The sequence below is a fragment of the Notamacropus eugenii genome, chromosome 2 (genome assembly GCF_028372415.1).
Source record: "Notamacropus eugenii isolate mMacEug1 chromosome 2, mMacEug1.pri_v2, whole genome shotgun sequence".
Classification (NCBI taxonomy): domain Eukaryota; kingdom Metazoa; phylum Chordata; class Mammalia; order Diprotodontia; family Macropodidae; genus Notamacropus; species Notamacropus eugenii.
The window spans coordinates 463,933,201-463,957,540 of NC_092873.1; the positions used below are offsets into that span (position 1 = coordinate 463,933,201).

Below are 24,340 nucleotides of genomic sequence, written 5' to 3' on the forward strand. Positions count from 1 at the left end.
TCTGCCCCATACTCTTTTTTGTTTTCTTAAAAAGTTAGCTGGCAAAACAATGGGTGCAGGTATCAAAATTAATCTATTTTGACCTTTAGGCCAAAACTAAGAGTGAAGTGTTGGTGGTATGCACCAAATAATAGGTTCCACCATGCACTTTTCATTACTTTGACCTTGTTATAAACTGTTCCTCTTACTCTATCTCCCCATTCCATTCCTTTTAAACTGAGCAGTCCAAATCAATGTTCACTTTGAATCTGAATTCAAGATGCATCATACGTGATACATTTAAAGTTTGTTAGGTTTCAGTTTTATTCACAATTGCATAATTAATTATTATAAACCACAACACAACCCATTTTTTCCTCATCTTATTTGGACCCTATGACCAAGTTGATTGAAACAAGTGTGAGAAAATAGCAGAAACTAAAAAGTCTGGACATTTTAAAAGCAGCATTTCTATCACCTTGCTGGACTTTAGAACAATAACAACAAAGCTCAAAATATACACGAGTTGATTGCGGAGAATAAAAAACTTACTTGCAAAGCACTAGCAAATGACTTAGAACATTTAAACCTGAATTAAACCATAGTATGAATCTATCAAAAGCATGAATTTCTAATCAATTGTTTTATTTTGGTGAAAATACCAAGCACCAAATGGCTTGGTTTCTCTCCCACCTCCCCAAAAGAATAATGATCATAAAAAGTTTATCACAAAAGACTTTCAGAAACAAAGTAGCAATTGCTGTTCCAGAACAAAAATGTTCAGATCTGTCTCCTCAGAAGCATTTGAAAAAGAAATAAAAATCATAGCAAGAATAATATATGATATCTTTCCCCCTTCCTAAAAGCATCACCCCTTCAATAACTGAAACTGACTTCCACAAATGTGGTGCAACTGACAGGAAAAAATGTTCCATTCTACAAACAAGGGTACAAATACTGATACACACGTAGAAAATGAAAGTGAAAAGAGATGCACTTTTCATTAGAGTACCAGAAATTACATCTGTAGTGGGGCGGGGGAGGGGGGTATATTTGGCTAGCCTTTTGGGGTTAGAAAATCCTATTAAAAGGTCAGATTTCTCTTTTTCTGTCACCCGATGTCATCCCCTCTTATATGACACATAAATGATGATGGGAGATAATTTCAAAGGCATTGATTCCTACCCAGGGGCACCTACCTGTATTGTTGGACTTCCTTTATTTCTCTAGGACATGAACAGACCTTGAAGAGAGAGATTTCCTGAAACTACCCCAACCTTTCCACTATTATCAAAAGTAAAGAATTTTCTGCAATCAGGATTCAAAAACATCTTGGTAAGCTTTAATGCAGGGCTAAAATTGTTAAGGTAATAGCTAACAGGACTTAACATAAGATTCCTTACAGAACTTACGGCTGAACAAGAATTTTCTCTCTAGGAAACCTGGAACGTGTTCATCCAAACTTTGCCTAAAGACCTTCAGTAAAGGAGTAACCACTATCTCCCAAGGCAGCCCATTCCCCATTCCAATTTGGGGCAGTTAGCCTGTTTGTAACACTTCTAAAAGCCAATTTAAGTAATTCCTTGAGGATTTTGCAGATAGAAACATAGAAAGAAAATAGAAAAGAAAGGAAGAAAGAAAAAAAAGAAAGATTAATTTACTCCCCAAAACATTCTTAGATGTTCTCTATCCTTAAAAGCAAACAAAAAACATATAAAACCCAGAATTGGGGCTGCAATCAGCCTTTCCTCAGAGATAGGGTCTTTAGAAATATTCTTTATCAAGGAAGGAAGCTAACCCAGAGTTGAAGTACCGCTGAGGATGCCATATGCATGGTACTTCTTCATCCCCAAATGAACCACAGTAATAGGCAGAAATAGGAGCAATGGGTGGATATTGTGGAAAAACAAATTTAGGTTGGATTAAGGGAAAAATTTCCTAACAATTAAAGCTATTCATAAGTGAAATAAGATGCCTTGGGAAGGGGTGCACTTGCCTTCTCTAAAGCTCTTTGAAAGCAGGCTGAAAGATCCTTTTTAAACAGATTGTAGAAGATATTCTGGCCCAAGGAATAGGTTTTACAAGGTGATGACTGAGGGGCCTCTCAACTCTGAAATTACATCATTGTACCATTGTACAATTGTGTCATCCCAGGAAATATCAGGAAAGTTATTTCAAAATTAATCCTGTATGACACTGAATGGATTACTAACTGTTGACCTTGACAAAATTCCTAGACCCACTGATAAGTGAGTCTTCACCCTATTGGTAAAGTCATCACCCAAAACTGTCCCCCTCCTAGCCCCACCACATAGCCCACACTTTCTAATGTTCCTTCTATCCACAGGCTATGAGAATGCAAGCATCTGCCAGCAGCCATATGGCCCTAGAGTTCTTTCACAAATACAAACCCCCACAAAAACCTCCCCAAAAATGTAGCAGAAAGGAGATAGCTCCCTTTCATCTTTTTAGATCCACTCTGAGATTCTGTTTTTCATTCTGCTGCCTAGTTTTCTTTAGGCAAAGGACTCACGATAACTTTGTCCATTACTTTGTGGTTATCCATAGGTGTCAAGAGTAGACTTTTGAAGCCCTACATTCTTCCCTTGAGGTCTCTAACCTTCAAAAATAGGTAAGGGAAATTGACATAATCTGTAAAATTTCCCAGAAAAATAGATTACTATTAAGTCTACCCCAACTTTTCCACTGTTATCAAAAGCAAAGAATTTCCCTCACCCCAAAGCACTTGACTCTGATTTAATTCCATAGGGGATAAAATACGCAATCTCTAATCATCAAAGAAACCTTATAGAAGAGAAGATCGATAGATTGATTATTTAAGCCCCAGGAAAGTGAAACTTGCCCAGAGTCCAATCTGGGATTCTATGAGAAATCCTACCATATGCCATCCATCAGGCCAAACTGAAAATTTTGGCTATTCATTTGTGCAAACCAAAACAAAATCTAGTGGGGCCATTTCAGACTTTAGTGGTTTTCTACCTTTGGACTTTCTTAATTAAGAGTTGGCATGAGCTTATGCATTATTCTTTGTCCTAAAGATACTACCCTTTCTTTCTTCTAGTATGCAAATAAAACTCAATGTGTCCACGACAACATTATTGGTGTAAAGTCTAGAATGAAAATAAACTATGAGGAAGCAAGGTTGGAGATCCAAGAATTTTGCCATTTACACAACATGCCCTCCATCAAACCAACAGCATCCTATCGGATATATAGCAATACTAATAACATTTGGATAGAACTTAATGGTTTCCAAAACATTTCATCAATTTAACTTGATCTTTACAACTCTGAAAAGCAAACCAGGCAAGAACTTCCCAGATAAAGAAGCTGAAACTCAGAAAAGTTAAAGGCCAAGGTCACATGGCAAGTGAGCAACAGACCTGAGACTAGAAATTAGGTTGAAGATTCATTTAACATTAGAAGGGACCTCAAAGGACATCAATTCCAACATTCATTTTACAAAGAAAATGGAGGCTCAGTGAAGTTAAGTTATTTGCCCAAGGTCACATATACATGAAGAATCAGATACTCTGATTCTAGAACCAGTAATCATTCCCCTATACTACACTCCCTCTATTTCTGAGTCATAGTAAATCTTCACTCAAAGGTGAGATTGAATCTTTGGGGACAGAGTATGTTGGCAAAATATGGTTTCCTCGTGTCCAGTATTAATGGAATCAAATGATCAAGTAAAGAGAATAGGTATCTTTAATGCTTCTCTTAGTTTTTTTTAATGTTTCTGGAAATTCAATCAAGAATGAATTTTTGTGAGAAGCAAGATGACATTCTCTAGTATAAAGTAGGTATTTAAATCAAGAGACTATTTCTTTATTTCAGCAAAAGAGCTGATAAAGTCTCTCATGGACTGGATTAGGGCACATTTTGTTGGGATTCATAACAAAATGAACAACAAACCCAAAGAATGTTTATCAATGAGTTAATGCCAATCTGGAAGAAGAGTCTAATATGGTGGTTCAAATCTCTGCCTCTGTCCCTATCCTTTTAAACATTTTTACTGGTAATTTGGATGAAGATATAAAAAGTACAGTACCTAGCATTTAATAAGTGCCTAATAATTTTTATTCATTAAAAAAATGCATGCTTATTAAATTTACTGAAAGCATAAAACTGAGATGGATAACTAATATGTTAAATATTAAAATCAAGATACAAAAACATCTTGGTAGGCTTTAATACTAGTCTAAAACTAGCAAGATAAAATTTAACACGGCTTAATAAAAATTCCTTAAGGACAAAAACCCTTCCATACTAAACACAAAATGAAAAAAAAACAGCATGGCATAAGAGCAATTCATGAAAAAGACATTTGACAGTTTCAGTTGTCCACAAGCTTAATATGAATCAAAATTATGATGTGTCTGTAAAAAAAAACTAATAAAATCTTAAACAAGTCAATAAAACTACAATGTATTGATCATAAGAAATAAATCATTTCTGTTTTCCATGCTAATAAGCTAGCATTTAGGGTACTTTGCTTATTTCTAGAAACCATGTTTTATGAGATAGCAACAAGTTGCAATGTATCCAAAAGAGATTGGGGCTACTAAAGCCCATGATAAAGGCAGAACAATTCATGTAACTGGGAATATTCCAATTTGGAAGAGAACACCCCATGAAAAAGGGAATAAATATATTCTATGTTATTCTCAAGGGCAGAAGTAGGTAGACATTAAAACTAAATGATGTTTGTCTCAGTATAAGAAGAAAAAAACTAAAATTATCTAAAATGGAATAGGCTGCTTCCCAATCACTGGAAGTATCCAAGCAAAGACTGGATAGCCAAGTCAGGAATATTGCATTGGGTAGGAAGTTCGATTAAATTACTTCAAAGATACCTTCCAATTCTAAGTATAATGACCACCAAATTTAGAAAAGACCCTCAAGGCCCCAGATACTGTTCATCAATGTCATAAAAACTAAGAGTAAAACTTGTCATGAACCTGATGTCAAGGAAAGACAAGAATGGGGAACAGAGGCAAGATATATGCCCAATACATTAACTAGAAAACAAGGAATCAAGTTAAAGGTAGAACTTTCAAAAACCAACTCTACTTGGAATGCTCATCCAAATCTCTGTTGGGTATCTGAGTAGTTTGTTTCCAGAGCTGTTTTAACAGAAAGTCCTGCACCCAGGATAGATATGATACAAGCTCATCATCTCAACCCTGATCCAATGACTCATGAAAAATTAAAGTCTTTGTTCTATCTACTACCCAATGATTTAGCAAGTATTCCAAACTTCCCCTTCGGGTCTAAGAAGTACCAAGGAATTGAGAAGAGCTATGGAGGATACTATAGTAAACTCCTGTCACATGGCATGGCTGTGGAATAGAGTTAATCAAATCTTCTACTTAGAGCTACCTTATATATTTTGTGCAGCTAGGTTTTGCAGTGAATAGAGCACTGATCTTGGTGTTAGGAAGACTCATCTTCATGAGTTCAAATCCAGCCTCAGACACTTACTAGCTCTGTGACTCTCAGCAAGTCACTTAACCCTAGTTGCCTCTGTTTCCTCATCTATAAAATGAGCCAGAAAATAAAATGGCAAACCATTCCTGTAATTCTACCAAGAAAACCCCAAATGGGGTCACAGAGAACTGGATACAACTAAAAAAACCACATAAATCATGTACAGACAATCAATTGTCCAAGAATTAGAATACAATAACATACATAGCCCTCAAATGTACCCTGAACAGAATTAAATCTTTTATCACCAATTCAGGAGGCCCCTGAGGATTTTCGATGCCTTGGGATCATTGATATGAACCTCTATTATTATACCGCATATATCTGAGGTGCCTTTTCAAACAGACTTCTGGCTACTAGAGTGACACTAAGAGTAAATCTAGTCTGTTTTTCACAGTGGAGTAAACCTATAATTTGCAGCACTCAAGTGCCCTTAAATAACCTAGAGACAATGCCAACCTAGCAATATTGTGAAGTTGGAGAAGTCCATCTTTGGCATCCTCCCTCCTCCCTTTAGATCACTCCCTCCTCCATCGTAGTGACACAATATTCCCACGCTGGTCAATTTCCAGATTAACCAGATACTCTCCCTCCGCTATAGTACTCCACCCAAAAGTGCTCTTCCCAGGTAGTGATTTTTTAATAGGCTGAGCTCCCCTTCCCCGTATCAAATGGGATACATTCTATGTCCCATTCCCACAGAACCGACTGAGCACTCCGTTGTCAGTCCAGAATACATTTGATAAACTAACCCTTAGAAGGTGACTGAAAATAGTTCAGTATAGTGAGAAAGAACACAGAAACTTAGAGTCAAGAAAGACATAGGTTTTAATTCTGGCTCTGGTACCTATTAATCTTATTATTCTAAGTCAAAGCAAATTTTCTCTGAACTTCATTTTTCTCATCTTTAAAATTGGGATAATACTGTTCATGTAATGGGTGGAATACCACTACATGCACACATAGATACACAGACACATAGACATACACACTCACCCAAATATCCATGAGCACCCATACATTTCAATTAAGTAAGCTGTCTATAACCTGGAGCAACAATTTCTTCAATTGAATCAGTGAAGAGTATCCAAATAAATAAATAAACTATGACTCGGGGATTTAAGCAGCAGGGGGATTTCAGCAATTCCTTGTGCCCGAGGGGTATGGCTCAGCAGTAGGTTTCAGTTGAGGATTCAAGTTCAAGCCAAACCCCTAAGGGGTAACTACTCTTGTGAAGGAGGAGATCGTTTCTCCTTCTTACCCTCACCTTCCACTGACCATTTTATTGAAGAGAAGGGACCAACAGAACACAACATATCCAATTAGAAGAATAGATAGGCACAGGGAGGAGAAATGCAAGCACAGTTATATACAGAGGCAGAGACATCTGAAGGAGGAAGTAGCTTCATGGAGTGTGACATATCATGATGGAGAACAGGCTGACTATTGACTTTAAAAAGGTCCCCATCCATTGAGCTCAGCAGAGAACACAGCTTCCTTCATGAAGACAAAGGGAGACAAGATATCCCAGGACTACCTGTGCAACGCGGATGCCTCAATATCTTTGTTCATTAAGTTTCTGTCTACTCTTCCTAAAGACGTTGTGTGTGCAGGAGGAATGCGTGCCTCTGATTTGGGTGGAGGGATGTTTTGTACCCTCTGTTTTATTATAGTACTTCAGTAAACACCTTTTCCAAAAATTAAGTTAGCCTATTAGATAAAAATTGATGAGAAACAGAAATGAGAGTTCATAAGCAAAAGTACTAAAAACCTACCAGGGGTGGGGAACCTGTGTCCTCAAGGCCACAGGTGGTCCTAAAGGTCTTCAAGTGGGCCTTTTGACTGAATCCAAACTTCACAGAACAAATTCCCTTAATAAAAGGAGCCAAACATCCAAAGACCTAGAAGGCCATAGGTGACTTCGAGACTGCAGGCTCCCTGCCCCTGATCCTAGATCCACAGACTTGTTCCTAGAAACCTGAGAAGGGAAGTTGTCAGCTGTGCTCTGGGGATTGTAAGCTGAGGGTGTCTGTGAAGGTTGCAGAAATGACTCCAGAATAGGGTTTTGTTCTTCTTCGTCTTCAATCATTTTCCAGTCCTATCTGACTCTTTGTGACCCCATTTGGGGTTTTCTTGGCAAAGATACTGGAGTGTTTGTCATTTCCTTCTCATTTTACAAATGAGGAAATTGAGATAAACAGGGTTAAGTGACTTGCCCAGGGTCTTATAGCTGCTAATTATCTAAGGCCAAGAAGATAACTCTTCCCAATTCCAGGCCCTGCACTCTAACCACTGCAGCACCTAGGTGTCCTAGAATAGTTGCTACCTTCAAATTATCTAACTCTGAAAGTTGTTAGGAGGAAAGCACTTTGTAAACCTTAAATCACTTTATAAATAGGTATGTGTGTGAATATGTATTTGCATATGTTTGTGTGTGTTATATTATTAATCAGTTATGAAGCAGTGAAACTCAGCTGGACTGGCTCAGCCCTAGCCCCCAGAATGCATGCATGCTAAGACTGAACTGAATCAAACACCTGATATCTCCACCATCCCGGTCACTTTTATGCTAACATCACAACTATAGTCAAAGTTTCCTGACTGCCTGACTTTCATTCCTCAGTCATTATTGGACAATTCTGAGGATACCCTCATTTCAGTGCTCCAGACTACCCTATTGCCTTGCCTCATTAGTGATAGGGCAGTGTTCTATTAGTTCTATGTAAGTCCTTTGTGTAAAAATGCTACAAAAAGCTAACCACTGGGGGACTTTGGGACCTCCAATTGGAGTGTACCTCCTGCCACATGTCCCAGACTTGTGTGCTGCCTGTGGGATTGAAAGGGTGGTAGAAGCATTTGATCTTTATGGAACCTCTGTGAGGTATGTACTACAGATACAATTCCCCCCATTTTACAAGTGGGGAAACTGAGATTCAAAAAATTAGGGGATTTGTGCCTGGTCACAGAGCTAGGGAGTGCTGGAAGTGAGATTTGGATCCAGATCTCTTCTGAACCCAAGTTCATGGTTCTTCCCTCTCTGCTGAGTTGTTTCTGTGATGACTTTTTCATTTTGATGGGGAAATTCTGAAGACATAATACCTCAATACAAAAACCAAATCCCCATTGTGGAGATAATGCCGAGACAAGATTGTTGAGGAGGTAGATATTTGTAATCAGATAGGTATTCATAAACTCGGTTTTCTGTACCTTCTACAATTGCTTATCTGGCCTTAGCCAGAGCTGATGCTAAACAGACTACAACATTGTTTAAGAAGGAGAGAATGTGTTATGCACTTGAGACAGTAACTTAGTCAGGAACCAACTTTAATGCCGAATGGAATCACCCACCCAAAGTGAAAAAGAAATTTTTAAAAAGTAGCAAAAAATATATACAATAACACCAGGCTAGAAACTTCCAGGTAATTAGGGAGCAGCTGTTGAAAATTCATTTCATGCTTTTCAGCTCTGACAAGCCTTGACCAGCCCTACTAGACAAAAGTGTGGAAATTAGAGAAGAGTCACAAGACCATTTATTTACATGTAGCTTAAAGACTTCTCATGAGCTGTGGGAGACTTGGTTTCAGTTTCAAAGTCACTTCATATGGCACATGGACCTCAAAGTGCAGAAACCATGACACCCAAGTGTAATTATGAATTTCATTCAGCAAGAGAAAGCACTTACATTTCTCATCAGACTGTTCAAAACCCTTCTTTTCTTTTCCTTTTAAGCTACTCAATGTCCTCAAACTGGACTCTCTCCAATGTGGTTTCTGACCTCATCATTAAACTGAAACTTTAGTCTACAAAGCTACCGCAGATTCCTTAATTGTCCAATCTGATGCTCTTTCCTCCAACTGCATCCTTCTTCACTTCTTTGTAGTCTTTTATATGACAATGTAAAGTGATCACGTTTTCTCCTAGACATTTTATTCTTCTCTGAGTGTTTGTGGTACTGACCCCTCCCGATTTCCTCTTCTCTGACCATTCCTTCTCAGTCTCCTTTGTATCTCTTCATCTGTGTTATCCTCACTCACCAAGAATGACCCCAGAGGCTCTGTCTTGGACCCTCTTTCCTTTTAACTCTTTTAACTTAGCTCCCATAGGTTGAATTATCATCTTGATGCAAATAATTCCAGATCATATATCCAGCCCATCTCTCAAGCTCCAGTCCCACAATACCAAAAGTCTTTTAGACATCTTGAATTGGATAAATATCACAAACTCAACATGTCCAGAAAAGAACTCATTGTCATTCTCCCAAAACCTTTTCTTCTTTCATCTATCCCTATTATTCTTGAGGGCACTATTAGTCTCTCAGTCATTCAGACTCTCAACCTCAATTCCTCACTCTAATTCACTACACATATCCAATTCTCGATGAATCTTGTGTCTACCTTCACAACGTCTTTCCTTTGTAGGCCTTTCTTTTCACTCATACCACACTAGTTCAGGTCCTTATTATCTTTCTCCGGAACTATTGCAATAGCCTTCTAACTGGTCTTCTTGCCTAAAGTCCCTCCCCATTTTAACCCATCCTCCAGTCAGCTACTAATCTTTTTTTTTGAAAGTGAATCTAATGATGTCATTCCCCTACTCAGAAATGTGACATAGTAAGACAATAAAAAGCTCTAGTATCTTCTTATTACCTCCTGGATCAAATACAAAAGTGCTCTATATTACACTTAAAACTTATAAAAATCTGGACTCTTCCTATTTTTCCAATCTTCTTATACTTTACATTCAAATCTTCCCCCTACCTCCCCACTATATACCCTATATACGACATATTTGGCCCACTTTCAGGTCCTCAAACACAGCACTCCCCAGTTTCCATTTCTGGGCATTTGCACTGCTTGCCTTCCATGCCTGAAATGCTCTGCCTCCTCACTTCCACTTTTTTTGGTTTCCTTGGTTTCCTTCCAGACTCAGCTCAAGTCCCAAATCCTTTCGGTGACTTTTACAGGTCTTTGCCTCCTCAGATTACTTTATGACTACTTTGTATATACTACATACTGAGTTATTAAAAGATGTCTCTCCCTTAGAATGTATGCCTTGTGTGCAGAGACTATAACTTTATCTTTTTTTGGTATCCCTAGAGTTTAACACAATGCCTGGTAAATGGTAAGCATTTTACTGATCCTTGTTGACTAACTGTCTGACTCCTTACTGTCTTCTAAGGAGGAGAAAGCAAGAATAGATTAATTTCAAAGCTGTTAAGGGCAATCTCTAGTGTTAAGGGCCACAACCAAAAAGTATGGAAGTTTGGGCAGAACATGAAGATAATATAGACCAATGGGCAAATAAGTTATCAGCCTCTTGGAGAGATTCCAAATTCTCCCAATAATCCCAAATGAAATGCCAAAAAGAACCTCAATGTATGAAATAATATGGGGACATCAAAGTTATATGTGACCTCAACTCAAAGTTGTAATCTCCAAGGTTAGAATCTAGCTCTAAATCAAGGGTTCTTAACCCTTTTTTGACCTCTTCTCAGAATAACATTTTTAAAATTTATAAAATACATTGGATTACAAAGGAAACTAAATCATATTAAAATACAGTTATCAAAACAGTTTTAAAAACGAGTTCATGGGCCTCAGATTAAAAATGTCCATCTAAATCCTATCATCTTATAAACCTCTTCCAAGATAGGTAAGGTAACATTTCTAATGCTGCTATTAATATTCAAACTCTAAAGGACTAGCTCTAGGGCAACGGACCCTAATATATTTGGCAAAGAGTAAATATAGTTCCATTGGGGAAGATCATCTAGGCCTTGGCCATCTGTAGGTCATCTAAGTGACCCCAGGAGGCTTTTAATTAAAGGTGGTTTTTTTTTTGATCCAGCAGTTCTTTCTGAAAGGGACGACAGTCACTCAGCCCTTTGAATTTGGATCTCAAAGTGACACCAAGAAGAAAACACACAAAGCATCACACACATGACTACACACACACACACACACACACACACACACACACACACACACTCATCCAAGGAATCAGCATCTCAAACCCTAGATGCTTGCCACTTAGTAATCATTCAGTGCTATCCTCCATAATCTACCACCTTCGGCTGAGACTCATTCTAGCTGCTCCTTTCTGTCCAGAGGTATTGATAAGAGAGCTTTGCAGGGTGCCCAGATGTAGACAGAAGATAAAGCCAAAGATGAAAAGAACAAGAAATTAAACATAATTCGATCATTCACACAGCAAAACCCCAGAACTTTGAATAGGGTTAGAAATTAGGGTTAGAAAGCAATTCCTAGGTTAAAAGTGACTAAGAAACTTGGTGCTGTACTTGCTGTCCTTAATTAAGAATGATGTTGGAAACGTTAGTGGTAGGCCCACACATAATTCTACTCTGTATAGAAGTATAATGCTTGGGAAGACACAGGCTATGTTAAAGCCCCTGACATTCTGTCCTGCTGAAAGGAATTGCTTTAGAATTCATGGAATGGAGAAATAGGCTAAGTAAGATGCTTTTCACAACAATTAAAATGAGGCTATTCCCCACCTACCCACAATTCATTAATCTGTGAATTAGAACAGGAATTTTAGAAGAGGAAGAAACTATATAATAATTGTCTTTTTCTTTGCCTAGTCTGTCAGCATCTCATCATCCTGGGGACTTGGGATGACAGACATTTAAGCACATAAATATCCTTGAGCTATCTATACCTGTTGGCTAGTGGCTGGGGTTGTTTAATATTTATTGGGTACCTTCAATGTGACAATGAATACTGGGGAAGAAGTAGTCATTAGGAGAAAGGTGGCAACAAAAGGCTTGCCATAAATAGAGGTCAAAAGCCCACTGTATGCAATGCTTTTGTAAAAAGAATCCATTTCTGCAACTGACCCTATTTGGCAGAAAACCTCAACTACATCCAAAGAGAAGACAAGGAGCATTGCTTTTCTGGAAATCCTAGGAAAACCCACATGTATGATGAATTATTCACAAAGGCAGACCTAAAAATGAAAGAGAAGGAGAAATATAGAAAGATGAAAAGAAGGGTGGAGAGGACTGGGAGAGTAAAGGGGGTTTAGGAGAGAGATTGAGAATCTCTCCTTCAATAAAAAGCCATTAATTACAGAAGGGTTTGGACTGTCTCTTTCATGTTTTTCATTGTGGTCATATGGAAACAAGATAGGATCAATGGAGTAGAAGCTGATCAGTCAGATCCCATCTCTCTGGCTTAAGTGAATTGCAGCTCTTCAGGCAGTCATGCAAATGAAATAAATACAGACTATCTGGGCAAGGATTACTGATCTACTGATCAAATGAGTAGAGTCAAAGGGGCTTGCAAGAGATCTGATTTTTTTAAAGCAAAATTTGAATTGGATTTTAATTGTAAAATTAGATGGTTGAAAGAAACCAGATGTTCCTTTAACAACAAAAAAAATTTAAAGCAGTAGATCCATTTTTAAAAATCCTGCATTTTATACAGCCATGATGAAAAGGCCAACATAATTCCAGAGAAATCTAATGATTTCAAGAGTCTGGATCTTTCAGAAGTCCCATTCTCATTATTCTCCTCTTCATTTAAGTCAAAGCATGCATTATGACTATTTACAGGGGGAAGCAAGCAGAAAAGAGTAAGAAAATAATGACAAAAGTATCACTTTCAAGTTATTTTTATCTTCTTCCCAAGTCATTTAAATTCTTTCAAACTCCTTCACTCCAACCCATCTTCTAGTTCTCTGTATATTATCCAAATTATAACCAATATCCATAGCAAAACATTGTTTAATTCCATGGAGTAAATACTACCCACACCTTATGTTATGTGAGACCAACTGATAGAAAACCCCAGGAAAATAAGAAAGCTGAAATATTAGCCCAGTTCCTTGAAGTCTCCATGTTGATTGAAATCACAATCTCTGATCACAATCTGTATCATCATACAAATATTCCATGAAAATACCAAGAATTTATGCATTATTCGAAGCAGTAGATGGTTATAAAGTCCCTTCCTTTTTATTGTCCCCTAATATTGACATTCTGACCTTCCTTCCCATGTTCTATGTGACCAGTATGTAAGATCTAAAGAGGAAAGAATGTTAAGAGATGGGAAAACTCAAATATCAATGAATTAATGTCATTACAATGAAAAGTTCCCAATAGAAAAAATGTTTCCAGGTTCAAGGTAAGGATGTTCTCAAGCTACAAAGAAACTTACTCTACTACAACAACTAAACATGAGAATGTCCATGGACATTATTATAATGAGATTCAACCTATGGTACCATGGTAGCTATGAATACATTTGGCTTTTCCACTTTAATAAAATTCATCTATCATCATCATCACTAACATTTACATAGTATTTACTATGTGACAGACACCGTGCTAAGTACTTCATAAGTTTTATCTCATTTGATCCTCACAACAATCCTGGGAGTTAAGTATTATTATTAGCATTATCCCATTTTCTATACATCAAAACATACACTTTTCTTGGTTGGATGAATTCTTCTAAGCAGGTTGGGGAAATTCCAGTAAAGCTAAGTCACTGAGGAGAGTTTCCATACATGACAGAGCATTGCTGTCCCTTACCCCTAGGGAAGTATTTTTTTAAGTGCATATGAAGCCACAGGCCATCATAAAAATGTTCTATTCCTCTCAGGCCAATTGTCATATCCTGTCCACAAACTATCAATGAACAACCACCTGGAGAGTCTGTTTTCATTATAGCAACTTTGAGAAAAGAGGCATTTTCTTCTTTGCTGAATTGGAAATTAAGGCCCCAAGTAGCATTAACATTTTTGAAAGGACATAAGATCCCTGCAGAAGATAGGGTCATGAAGATAATCTTTCCTGATACAACTGTAGCTTCCAAGAGAAAAAGACACATTCAGTGTTGAGCTATTGTCCTGACTCCATCTGATGTGTCAATTGTGTTGTCCCCTTAAGCACCTCTCCTCTGAAAATGAAAACTCTCCCTTCAGGTATAAAGCCACCCTCAAGTTGGGAGTTTCTGCATAGCACAGATAAAATTTTATTCTTTTATGTGAATAGACCTTAAAGGCCAAATTGAAAGGCTTTGACACATATCTTATAAGCAATGTTAAGGAATTACATACAAGTATACACAAGCCACTTAATCCTACAGTGACTATCTTTCAAAAGAGGTGGGGGATTTAAGCTTCTCAGGAGAGAAAGAAGGGTATTCCTCACACAAATTGCAATCATTTCCAACCACAGGCACCAATATTGAAGAAGTTAACTTTGCTGCCTAAACCAAAATATGGTCTTGACTTGTTTTCTTTTGAAAAAGAAATAATTTCAAAGGATAGATTTTCTATAAGATTTTAGCTAAAGTTAAGACTCCCTTTTTTAATGTATACTGATGATTCTATGAGAATCAATTAATAAAGAGGAAGAACTTTGGGAATATTGAGGCTTGAGTGGCTTAGATGGATGAGGGTGGAATGGGGGTAGATAAATACAGAATGGAGAAGATTTTATAGGACAAATTAAAGGTTGCCCAATATCCATCATCTATGGAAAATAATAACGATAAGGATAATAGCATCCCAAACCCCCATAGAATTTATTTGCAATAGCAACAAAACAATACATTCATACAGTCTTTTAAGATTTGCAAAATGCTACTTTACATACAAATTTTCATTTATGTAATGCATTTGTCACCTAAAATGTGAAGTCAGGAGAAAAAGTGAATGTAGTGTATTTTAACCTCCCCAACTTGGCAGCTCTTACATCTCCTCAGAGATTATCTGAACACAAGGAAAGCAGAACAGCTCTAAGAGTGTAACATGAAACTGCCAGGAGGTCCACCTCATTACCAGGGATTCAAAGGACCATTTAGATGGGGGTCATGCTCCCTGTCACCATGCCTGCCACAGCGCAGGACAAGATGCTGAAGTCAATTTAATCCCTCAACTACTAACATACCTTTCTTACCCAGGAATGTATTTTGGCGGAGTAAAAGGAAGGAAGATATGAATCGTATAGACAGTATAGTTGCCTGCCAATGCCTTATGAAAAAGTCTTGCCTTTAAAGAGAAAGAAAAAGCATGACTGGGTCAACCACATGGTCTCTGAAATGTACTTTACTTAGCAAAGCCTAGAGAAGCTAGGGTGCAGTAACCCAAAGGACGGAATGTGCAGAAATATGTGATCAAGGTGATGAGAAGTAGTGCCAGGCTCACTGTGTCTTTAAGGGGCACAGCTAGGAGTTTCGGTGGCGCTGTCCGAGGTACCAGCTATGACTGCGGGCATGCTTACCACATGGTGGTTAGGTTCCTTTGTCTACTGAGTGAAAATGAGAAGTCTGTCGGAGTAAACACACCATAAGAGAAGAGGTACAGACAGCAAGGCAGGTCCTTGTGACCTGTTAAAATTTTAGATAATTGTAAAGGTGGAAGAGCTCCAGTCTTTGGGATGCCGGTACTGGTTAAACAGGGAGGGGCTAGCTGCATAATAGGAAGGCTGCACCCACAGAGCCCAACACAAAGACAGCTGAATATGGTGTTAAGAAGAGGGAGTTGGGGTGGGGGAAGGGGAGTGTAGGGGATTCAGGGCAATGAGTCCTCAATAGCGGACCAGTATGTTAAACTCAAGTAGACTAACCCTCCCCCCCCCCCCCACCAAGGGGAAAGAAACAGAGAGAGAGAGAGAGAGAGAGAGAGAGAGAGAGAGAGAGAGAGAGAGAGAGAGAGAGAGAGAGAGAGAGAGAGAGAGAGAGAGAGAGTGCACGCACGCTCTCCCGCTTGGGGGAGTAGGGAAGGGCGGGTACGGAGAAGCCCAGACAGGGTTGGTAGTGGGTGGGTTAGAGCATCGAAAGAATAACTGCTTGGAAATGCTCCTCTCTAATGAGGGGTGCTGTCGAGAAGTGCCACATACTAGCTAATAGCAGCGCTGCTGGAGTGTGGAGAGAAGAGGGATCGAGGGAAAAAAGGAGGGGGGGTGGTAGTGCGGGGAGCACGGCAGAGAAAAGGAGAGAGAAATCTTCTTGGAGAAGATGCGGAAGCCCGAGGGAAACCTGCCTCGTGTCTGGCAGCTAGCAGGGCCTCAATGCAACCAACAGCTGTCCTGCTGATGCACACCTGCCAAGAAGGGAGGGGGAAAGGGGGGAGGGAGACTGAAGGAGGGGCCTCGTTGCAGACTAGTGCCTCTCGGTGCGCAACCTCGCCAGTAAACCTCACCCAAGCATGCATGTCGAGTGTTTCTAAGTCTACTCCCCATTTAACATCAAACCACTCGTTTGCTTTCTATTTACAGGGCCTTCTGTGCCCGAAAACCCCAACGGGACACCCTAATTCTTGAGGAATATTATTACAATAAGATGTCTAATCAACAGCAAGTCTTTGGTGCATTTGACTAAATCTGCAAAGCCTCTTCCTCTTGCCTCATGATGCTGCTGCTGCTGCTGCCTCTGCCTCCGCCTCCGCCGCCCCCCCCCCCCCCTTTATGGCATGTAGTGCATTAGGAGCACTAGAAGATTGATAACACACCTGTTTTCCTAACTGCTCAATACAAGTCCTCCCGATTTATCTCTAGGGACCCGTTAAGAAGCCGAACTGTGTCAAATAGTTAAAGGGGAGAACAGGACTCAAAAACTAGGATTCAGAAAGAAAAGAGAGGCTGTCTGAGCTTTCCTCCATTGAGCAGCTGGAACTTCCAACTTCCAGGTGCTTTGGGGCGGTGGCCTTAGAGATGCCCGTCACCTCCTCAGGAGGACACCATTTAACAGCTGACTTGAAATAGTCCCCGGTGGGAAGGGGCTTTCTTTCTTTATTTTTGTTTGCTCCTTAATTTCTGGCACTGAGCTTTCCGGACTTAGAACCTGACAGATCCAGTAATCCTTGGGCCTCATTTCCCAACAGGCAGAGGCAACACTGGCGTCTTCCAAACTCGTTTCAGGGAGAGCAGGTGGAGCAGTGGGGAGAGAAGGGAACTGATTTCTATCTAAGAGTCAGATTCTCAGAAGAAAAAAAAACCTGCAAAGAGTGAACCGCAAGGAGGGGAATGGAAGTGGGAGGGTGTGAAAATCAGACAAAGCCTGAAGAACTTGGCACACACATCAGGCTCCCTAGTCCATGAGTTTCTTGGCTATCTACATTAGGGAAGGGGTGGAGGGGGGTCAGAAACCAAAAGTCTTACCTTGAAAAACACTAGTGCACACGCTGGTCTCTACCACATCAAAATAGCTCCTTAAACACACCGAAGTGAAGGGTGCACTTTAGGAAAAGGTGAAAATTGGAATCAGAATGGGAAAAAAAAATAATCCCATCCATGAGTATTTTTTTTCCTCGCGAGGGGAAAATGAAAAGAGGGAGAGGAAGGTTAGGATGCGGGAGAAAGGATATGGCCAATCGATGAGCTTCTTGGCATATTTCCTGACAATGTTATCTTCTCCGAAGATAAACAGGGATCTGTTGACGGTGAAACAGTTCTGCCTGACCGGAATGGGATTGTATAAAGCCATAGTCCTGGCCCTCTGGGCTTTGGATTGCTTGTAGGCGGCCGCTGGCCCCGCGGACTGCACTGGTGTTCCTTGCCGGTTCCTGCTCTGCTCCGAGTCTCCATCTCCGGATCCTGGCCTGCCAACCACAGCCTCCCCAAAGCGAGCCATCCTGGAAGTTTAAACAAACAAAACACACACAAAGGTGATCCGAGCCGAACGCCCCACACCTAGCGATAAGCAAAGACAGACAGACAGAAAGAGGCAGCGAGAAACAGGCACCGAAATGGAGAGGCAGCGACAGCAGTCGCTGAGAGCCAGAGGCAGCAACTGGCGGCGGCACCACCACTCTGGACTGTTCAGTCTAAAGGCGACTGCTGTGAAGCTCCATCCCCCAGGAAGAGAAGGGAAGGAGGGAGAAAAGGAAAGGGTCTCAGATCCTAGAGGCAATGTCTTTTCCTTCAAAGAGTCAGGGCATGTTGGCGCTTGGGACCAGGGAGGGATGCAGGTGGGGTGGTTTGCCCTTCAAACATCGCTCTTCTGGAGAAACACACACACACACACACACACACACACACACACACACACACACACACACACACACACACACACACACACGCCCCAGTTCAGAGAGACAGGCTGTCACTGGCCCCAGTCCGTAGGTAACAGTTTGGTGGTTGACTGGTCGAGGGGAGGAAGAATGAAAAATAAAAAAAAAAATGAAAACTTTGAAAAGGAGGTTGAATTGGGAACGCTGAGTCTTTTTCAAGCTTTGTCTCTGAAAAGCAGTTTAAGGAATCAACCCTAAATTCCAAAGGGACAGCCTTGATCTTTAAATCTGCCAGTATAGACGCAAACCAGTGGAGGGTTGAGAGGGAGAAGAGAAATGGATAAATCAAGGTTTCTTCTTGCTGTCACCAAAACCTTCTCCCCCTCCCAAATAGAAAAGGAGTTGCTCCCTCAGGGGAAGGAAATCACTTCCCGATAGTCTGCCGGACTTAAAAGTTAAGCCTGGAGAAAGCAAAGGCGGTCCCCAAGCCCTTGACGGCGCCCAGCTCAATGCCACTGATCAGCAGGCAGCCCAAACTCGTCTGCACCTCCTCCGGGGGCGAGGACTCCGACGAGGAAACAGGTTGCTGCGTTCAGGCTGGCTTCAGCCCGAAGCGGGAGGGGTCCAAGGACTGAACTTCCTTCCCAAAGACTCAATCTTCCCCTGCAACCTAAACATGCTCTCTCCAGGGAGAGGAGGAGGAGACAGGAAAGGAGAGAGAAGGAGAAGGAGAGGGTGTAAGGAGGCTGGGAGTGCGAGGGGAGGGGGAGAGACAGGAGCGGGGAAGAGCAAGAAGTGGGGGGCGTGGGGACGAGGGAGCGAGCTCAGCAGCTCACCACTCACATGCAGACCTGGAGAGAAAGAGAAAGGGGGTAGGAGGACATGGAGAGGAGTGGGCGGGGTATAATCAGGAAGAATCTCGGGCAATAATGGTTGGGGGGGGGGGGAGCTGTTCTGTGTTGTTTTTTTTTCTTCACTAAAACAAAACGGCCGCATGCAGTCTTCGTAACCCTCCCTAGGCAAGAGTCTGCCTAAAGGATGTCCCCAAGGAAGAGAACCCGCGCGGGTGGCGGCCCTGTGGCTGTGCTAGCGGCCGGGGTTGGGGGCGCACATGCGCGCGTCTCCCTCTCCCAAATGATTTCAACCAGCTAGCGCAGAGGCTCGGAGCCAAGTACTTGGGGAGCCTCGGGAGCAGGGAGCTGTGCGCATATCGCCCCCTACCTCTCTATTCTTTCCTCCCCGGTCCTGCGTTCGCGGCTCCAGACCTCCCTCTTCCCTCTCTTTGCTGAGCCCCAATCGGAAACCGCAGAGCATCTTCTCCGCCCCTGGAAGACTAGTCTAATGAATAGCTTAGGTTCCTCCACGGAAGGGTCTCCCTAACCGGAAGTCTGCAAGTGAGGTATTCTCCTAGGGAGAAGACAGAAGGGAGGAAGAAGGACCTCTTGAGACCCCATCCTCTCAAGAAACTTGAGACTGCGTATGATGGAAACTTCTGACTCTCCAACTCGGGAGGCTCGGGGGCAGCCGCAGCCTCCGGGCCACAAACCCGCCCCCTTGGCAAATAGTTTCCATCTAACCATCCTTTGGGTACCCCTGAAGAGTTCTTGACCTCCGAGCTTCCTCTGCTCTGAGGTTACCTGGATACTTAATGAGGGTCTTGGGGAAACTCATCATTTCTATATGTTTACCTCTTGAAGATTGTCTCACTCCCTGTATCCTTAAAACCACCCCAATCCATCTCGACTGCCTTTTTTCCATAAGGAGAAGTAGAACAGGTAGCCAGGTGGCAGAGGTAAGATAGAAAAAAGGCAGGCATCTCCCGTCCACCCTTGAGAATGGTTGTTATCTCTGGCCCACTTTCCACCCAATATGGTAGGTACCCCAGGTTGGAGTTCTATACTCGCCCATACACATCACTTTCGGGGAATGCGAGGACTCCGAAGAGTGGAGGAAGCCCCATAAAAAGAGCCTGAGCACTTGGCAGTAGTGAACTGATAAAATCAAGAGTAAGGTAGGGTAACAGGAGAGGGATGCCCTGACCTAGCTGCTTTCTCTTCAGGCTTCTTGGAATTCTCTGATGTCAACTCTCCCGTGGACAGATGTCAGCACCCTCTAGCCGTCTTCCATCTGCTCTCCACATCATGAAGACTTTTCATCTCTTCTTCTTCTGGCTTTGTCCCAGGTTGCCATCTCCTTTTCTAAATCACCCAAACACCATTGCATATATGGCAGGAAGGCTGTAAAATGAGGGTGTTGGGCTAAAGTATAACTATGGCTATGGCTCTAAATCCTAATGGGGTAAAAAAAAGGCTAGAAAGGCCATAAGTGAAGGAAATATAAGACACCAGTGTGCCTTTGAAATTGTGTCTGTTCTATATGTAAGGTGAGGGAATGTATATGTGAAGGAATAATGGAAAATGGATATGTAAGCAGATTATCTATTCTGCCATGGAACAGTATATATATGTATGTATACATGTATGTGTGCATGAGTACATATACATGTGTATCTATGTGCATGAGTACACATGTGGGCACACATATATCATGTGCATGAGTATATATACATGTGTATTGTGTTGTATACCTTTACATGCTTATGCAAATATGTACTGCACTAGTACATATACATGTGTGTATTATATGCACACTTGTATGCACTATGTTGCTTCATTATGTATACATCATGTTCATCATGTACACATACATATGTGTGGCTATTGCAGAAGAAAACTTAGAAATCTGTAGACATGAACTCAACATTTCCATCACTGATAACCATATCATGGACATAAAATTTTTGACCCCATGATTAAGTGAAATTCTCTTCAGGCCACGTTGCTGCACAAAGAAAAAAAGCTGCAATCAGTCCTTTCATTTCACCCCCTCTCTCCCTTCCTGCTTTACATAGGGAGGCTTTTCTGTCCTTTGACCAAGGCAGCAGCAAGCATGAAAGAATGCAGTCTGGTGTTTGCTGGGGCCCCACCAACATGAAACCTGCTTACTGTAACAAAGGACTTCTAGAGCCATCCTAGTATCATTATGGCAAAACTGAAATCACATTGGTTATGAAATCAGAGGACCAAGGTTCAAATTCTAATTCAGCTACTTAGCACCTGTGTGACCCTGGTCAAGTCACTTAACCTATATATTCTTCAACTGTAAAATGGGGGAAGAAGTGTTGGACGAGATAGACTCAATGGTCACTTCCATCTCTAACTCCATGAGAGTCAGAGATTTGAAAAGTTTTTGAGAAGCATTTTAGTCCTTTCCCTTCTGCTCCAACAGAGACACACCCCAGAGAGGGAATAAATTATCTTCTTAAATATGCCCAACAGAGTGAATTCTGACAAATCTCTGGCTAGAATGTTTAACAAACCAAACTCTCAGGAAATGTTTCCTTATATCTATCCCAAGTCCCATATGCTACAACTTTGTAATTGATCTTATGTCCCTTCCTTATTAGAGAAGGATCTGATCCTTCTCCAATTTAGGTTTAAATACTTCAACTTTATTTTCACACACATTTCTTCTCCCTAAATAGTTCCAAATATGTCCAATGATCAACCAACGTGTGTTAGCCAAGTCATAGAATCATAAGTTTACATGTGAACAGGGTTTTACAGTCAAACTTCCTCATTTAACAAATGAGGAAACTGAGGCTAGATGAAGTCTCTTGCTCAGGATCACACAGGTAGAAGGGGTAAGTCCTCTGGACTCCAAATCAGGTCTTTTCCATCATATCACAAACACTCCCTCAGTCAAATATTAAGTGCCTACTGTGTGTAGAGTTGACTTTTAGATGCCCTGACTCTCTTCAGGTGATACATGGAGAAAGAAGGACTCCCTACTGCCTCCTCTAAATATTACTTAAAGCAGTAATGCAAGTTTAAGTCTCTCTCTTCCCTCTCTAATAGAAAGAGTATAAGTAATGGTCTGACATTTCTATTGTACCCATGGGAGGAAAGGCTATCTTGGGTAAAGAGGCATGGTTTTCACATTCTATTTCCTGTCTGGGGACCTCCAACCAGAGCTCGACGTGATTCTTCAACCTTAATCAATTTAGAGAAATGGATTGTTCCTTATGTGCTTTTATTGTGTTAGGGAGCTCTGATGGAGAGGACCTAGTGAGATTTGGGAGCTCAGTGGGATTAGGGCTTCTTTGAAACCATGGGAAGAATTGGGAATAGAATCTCCGAAAGATACGAGTCAACATTTTATAAGTTAAGGGGCAATCTGGGATAAACTGGTGTATAAACAAGTTGGATAAGGACAACCCTGCAAAGAAGGAAAGAGGCGTGGGTGCGTCTGGTGGGGGGAGGAGACACAGGCTTCTTCCTAGAGTGTGTGACAACCCCAGCTGGCTGAAGTTCAGATACAGAAAGGAACTAGGCAAGCAGTGCACTGTGAAGTTCTCCAGCTTGGTGTTAAGGGATTGGAGCTAAAGGAAAGCATCTCTTCAAGTGTACTCCCTGCATGTCATATCCCTTTCTACATCCCCCAATGTTATTAGCACTCCTTAAGTTCTGCTGCTATCTCAGAGATAATCATTATGATGGTGTTAGCCAGCATTATATAGTGCTCTAAAGACTGCAAAGCACTTTACAATATTATCTTATTTTATCCTCACAACCACCTTGGGAGATTGGTGCCATTATTATCCCCATTTTACAGATCAGGAAACTGAGACAAACAGAAGTTAAGTGGCTTGCCCTGGGTCACACAGCTAGAAAGCATCTGATGATAGGATCTAACTTAGGTCTTCCTGCCTCCAGATCCAGCACTTTGGACTACTGTCCTGACTTCATAGTCTCTAAAGTGAATGTAGTTCACTTTTCACCCAAGAATAAATTTCTGGTTACTCTGAACATGTGTATGTGTGTGTGTGTGTGTGTGTGTGTGTGTGTGTGTGTGTGTGTGTGTGTGTGTGTGTGTGTGTGTGTGTGTGTGTGTGTGGAAAGGAGTATTTATCACTAGATTTATGCTCAAACTCTTTCTAGCTTAGTAGGTTACCTGAATCTGCTGGAATGGCCTTCAAAACCAGCCTGGTTACCTCTAAACCACAAGAAGGTAACAGACGGACTTTAGTAGAAAACCCTTAAAATACATTGTTTTCAAATTGCCTTCACAAATAATAACTCATGTAATCCTCACAAAAACCCTTCCAGACAGATTCTAACATTATCCTCATTTAACAGAAAGGACTTTGAGTTTTAGAGAAGTTAAGTGACCTGCTCAGGGTAATGTAGTCTGGGGTGGGAGCTGAACTCTGGTTGCATGACTAGTAAGACCCACATCTTCTGACACCTAGTTCAGCCATCTTTCTATGAGATCAAGCTGTCCTTCAAAACAACAATAATACAATTTGGACTTGAAAGTTGTAGATATTAAAAAAAAAAGAAAGTTGTAGATATTATGCATAAACAGCTATCAAAATGCATACCCTTTGATCCAGCAATACCACTCTTAGGTCTGTATCCCAAGGAGACCCCCCCCCCCAAAAGGGAAATGGACCTCTATGTATAAAAATGTTCATAGCAGCTCTTTTTGTGGTGGCATAGAATTGGAGAGTGAGGGAGTGTTCACCAATTGGGGAATAAGTAAGTTGTGGTATATGATTGTAATGGAATATCACTGGACTATTAAAAATGCTAAGTCAACAGATTTCAGAAAAACCTTTAAAGATTTCTGCGAACTGATGCAAAGTGAAGTGAGAAGAACCAGGAGAACATTGTACACAATAACAGAAATACTACACAATGATCAACTGTGAATGATTTCGATATTCTCAACAATACAATGATCCAAGACAATTCCAAGAGTCTCATGATGAAAAATGCTATACACCTCCAAAGAACTGACAGAGTTT

At 40.9% G+C, this 24,340-nt stretch overlaps 1 protein-coding gene across 8 annotated transcripts in view; it reads right to left on the reverse strand.

Annotated features, from left to right (window-relative positions):
• The window catches only part of CACNA1E (calcium voltage-gated channel subunit alpha1 E), a 412,651-nt gene extending 393,355 nt beyond the window's left edge, over positions 1-19,296 (reverse strand). For 3 of the 8 annotated variants that reach the window (XM_072648473.1, XM_072648475.1, XM_072648474.1), the window contains exon 1: positions 17,827-19,291. In XM_072648473.1, coding sequence (XP_072504574.1) covers positions 17,827-18,092 — 266 coding nt within the window. In that variant the 5' untranslated portion in view covers positions 18,093-19,291. Of the gene's footprint in view, positions 1-17,826 lie in introns of all 8 variants that reach the window. The other 5 variants (XM_072648476.1, XM_072648477.1, XM_072648472.1 and 2 more) reach the window with 4 other exon arrangements.
• Positions 19,297-24,340: the final 5,044 nt, after the last annotated feature.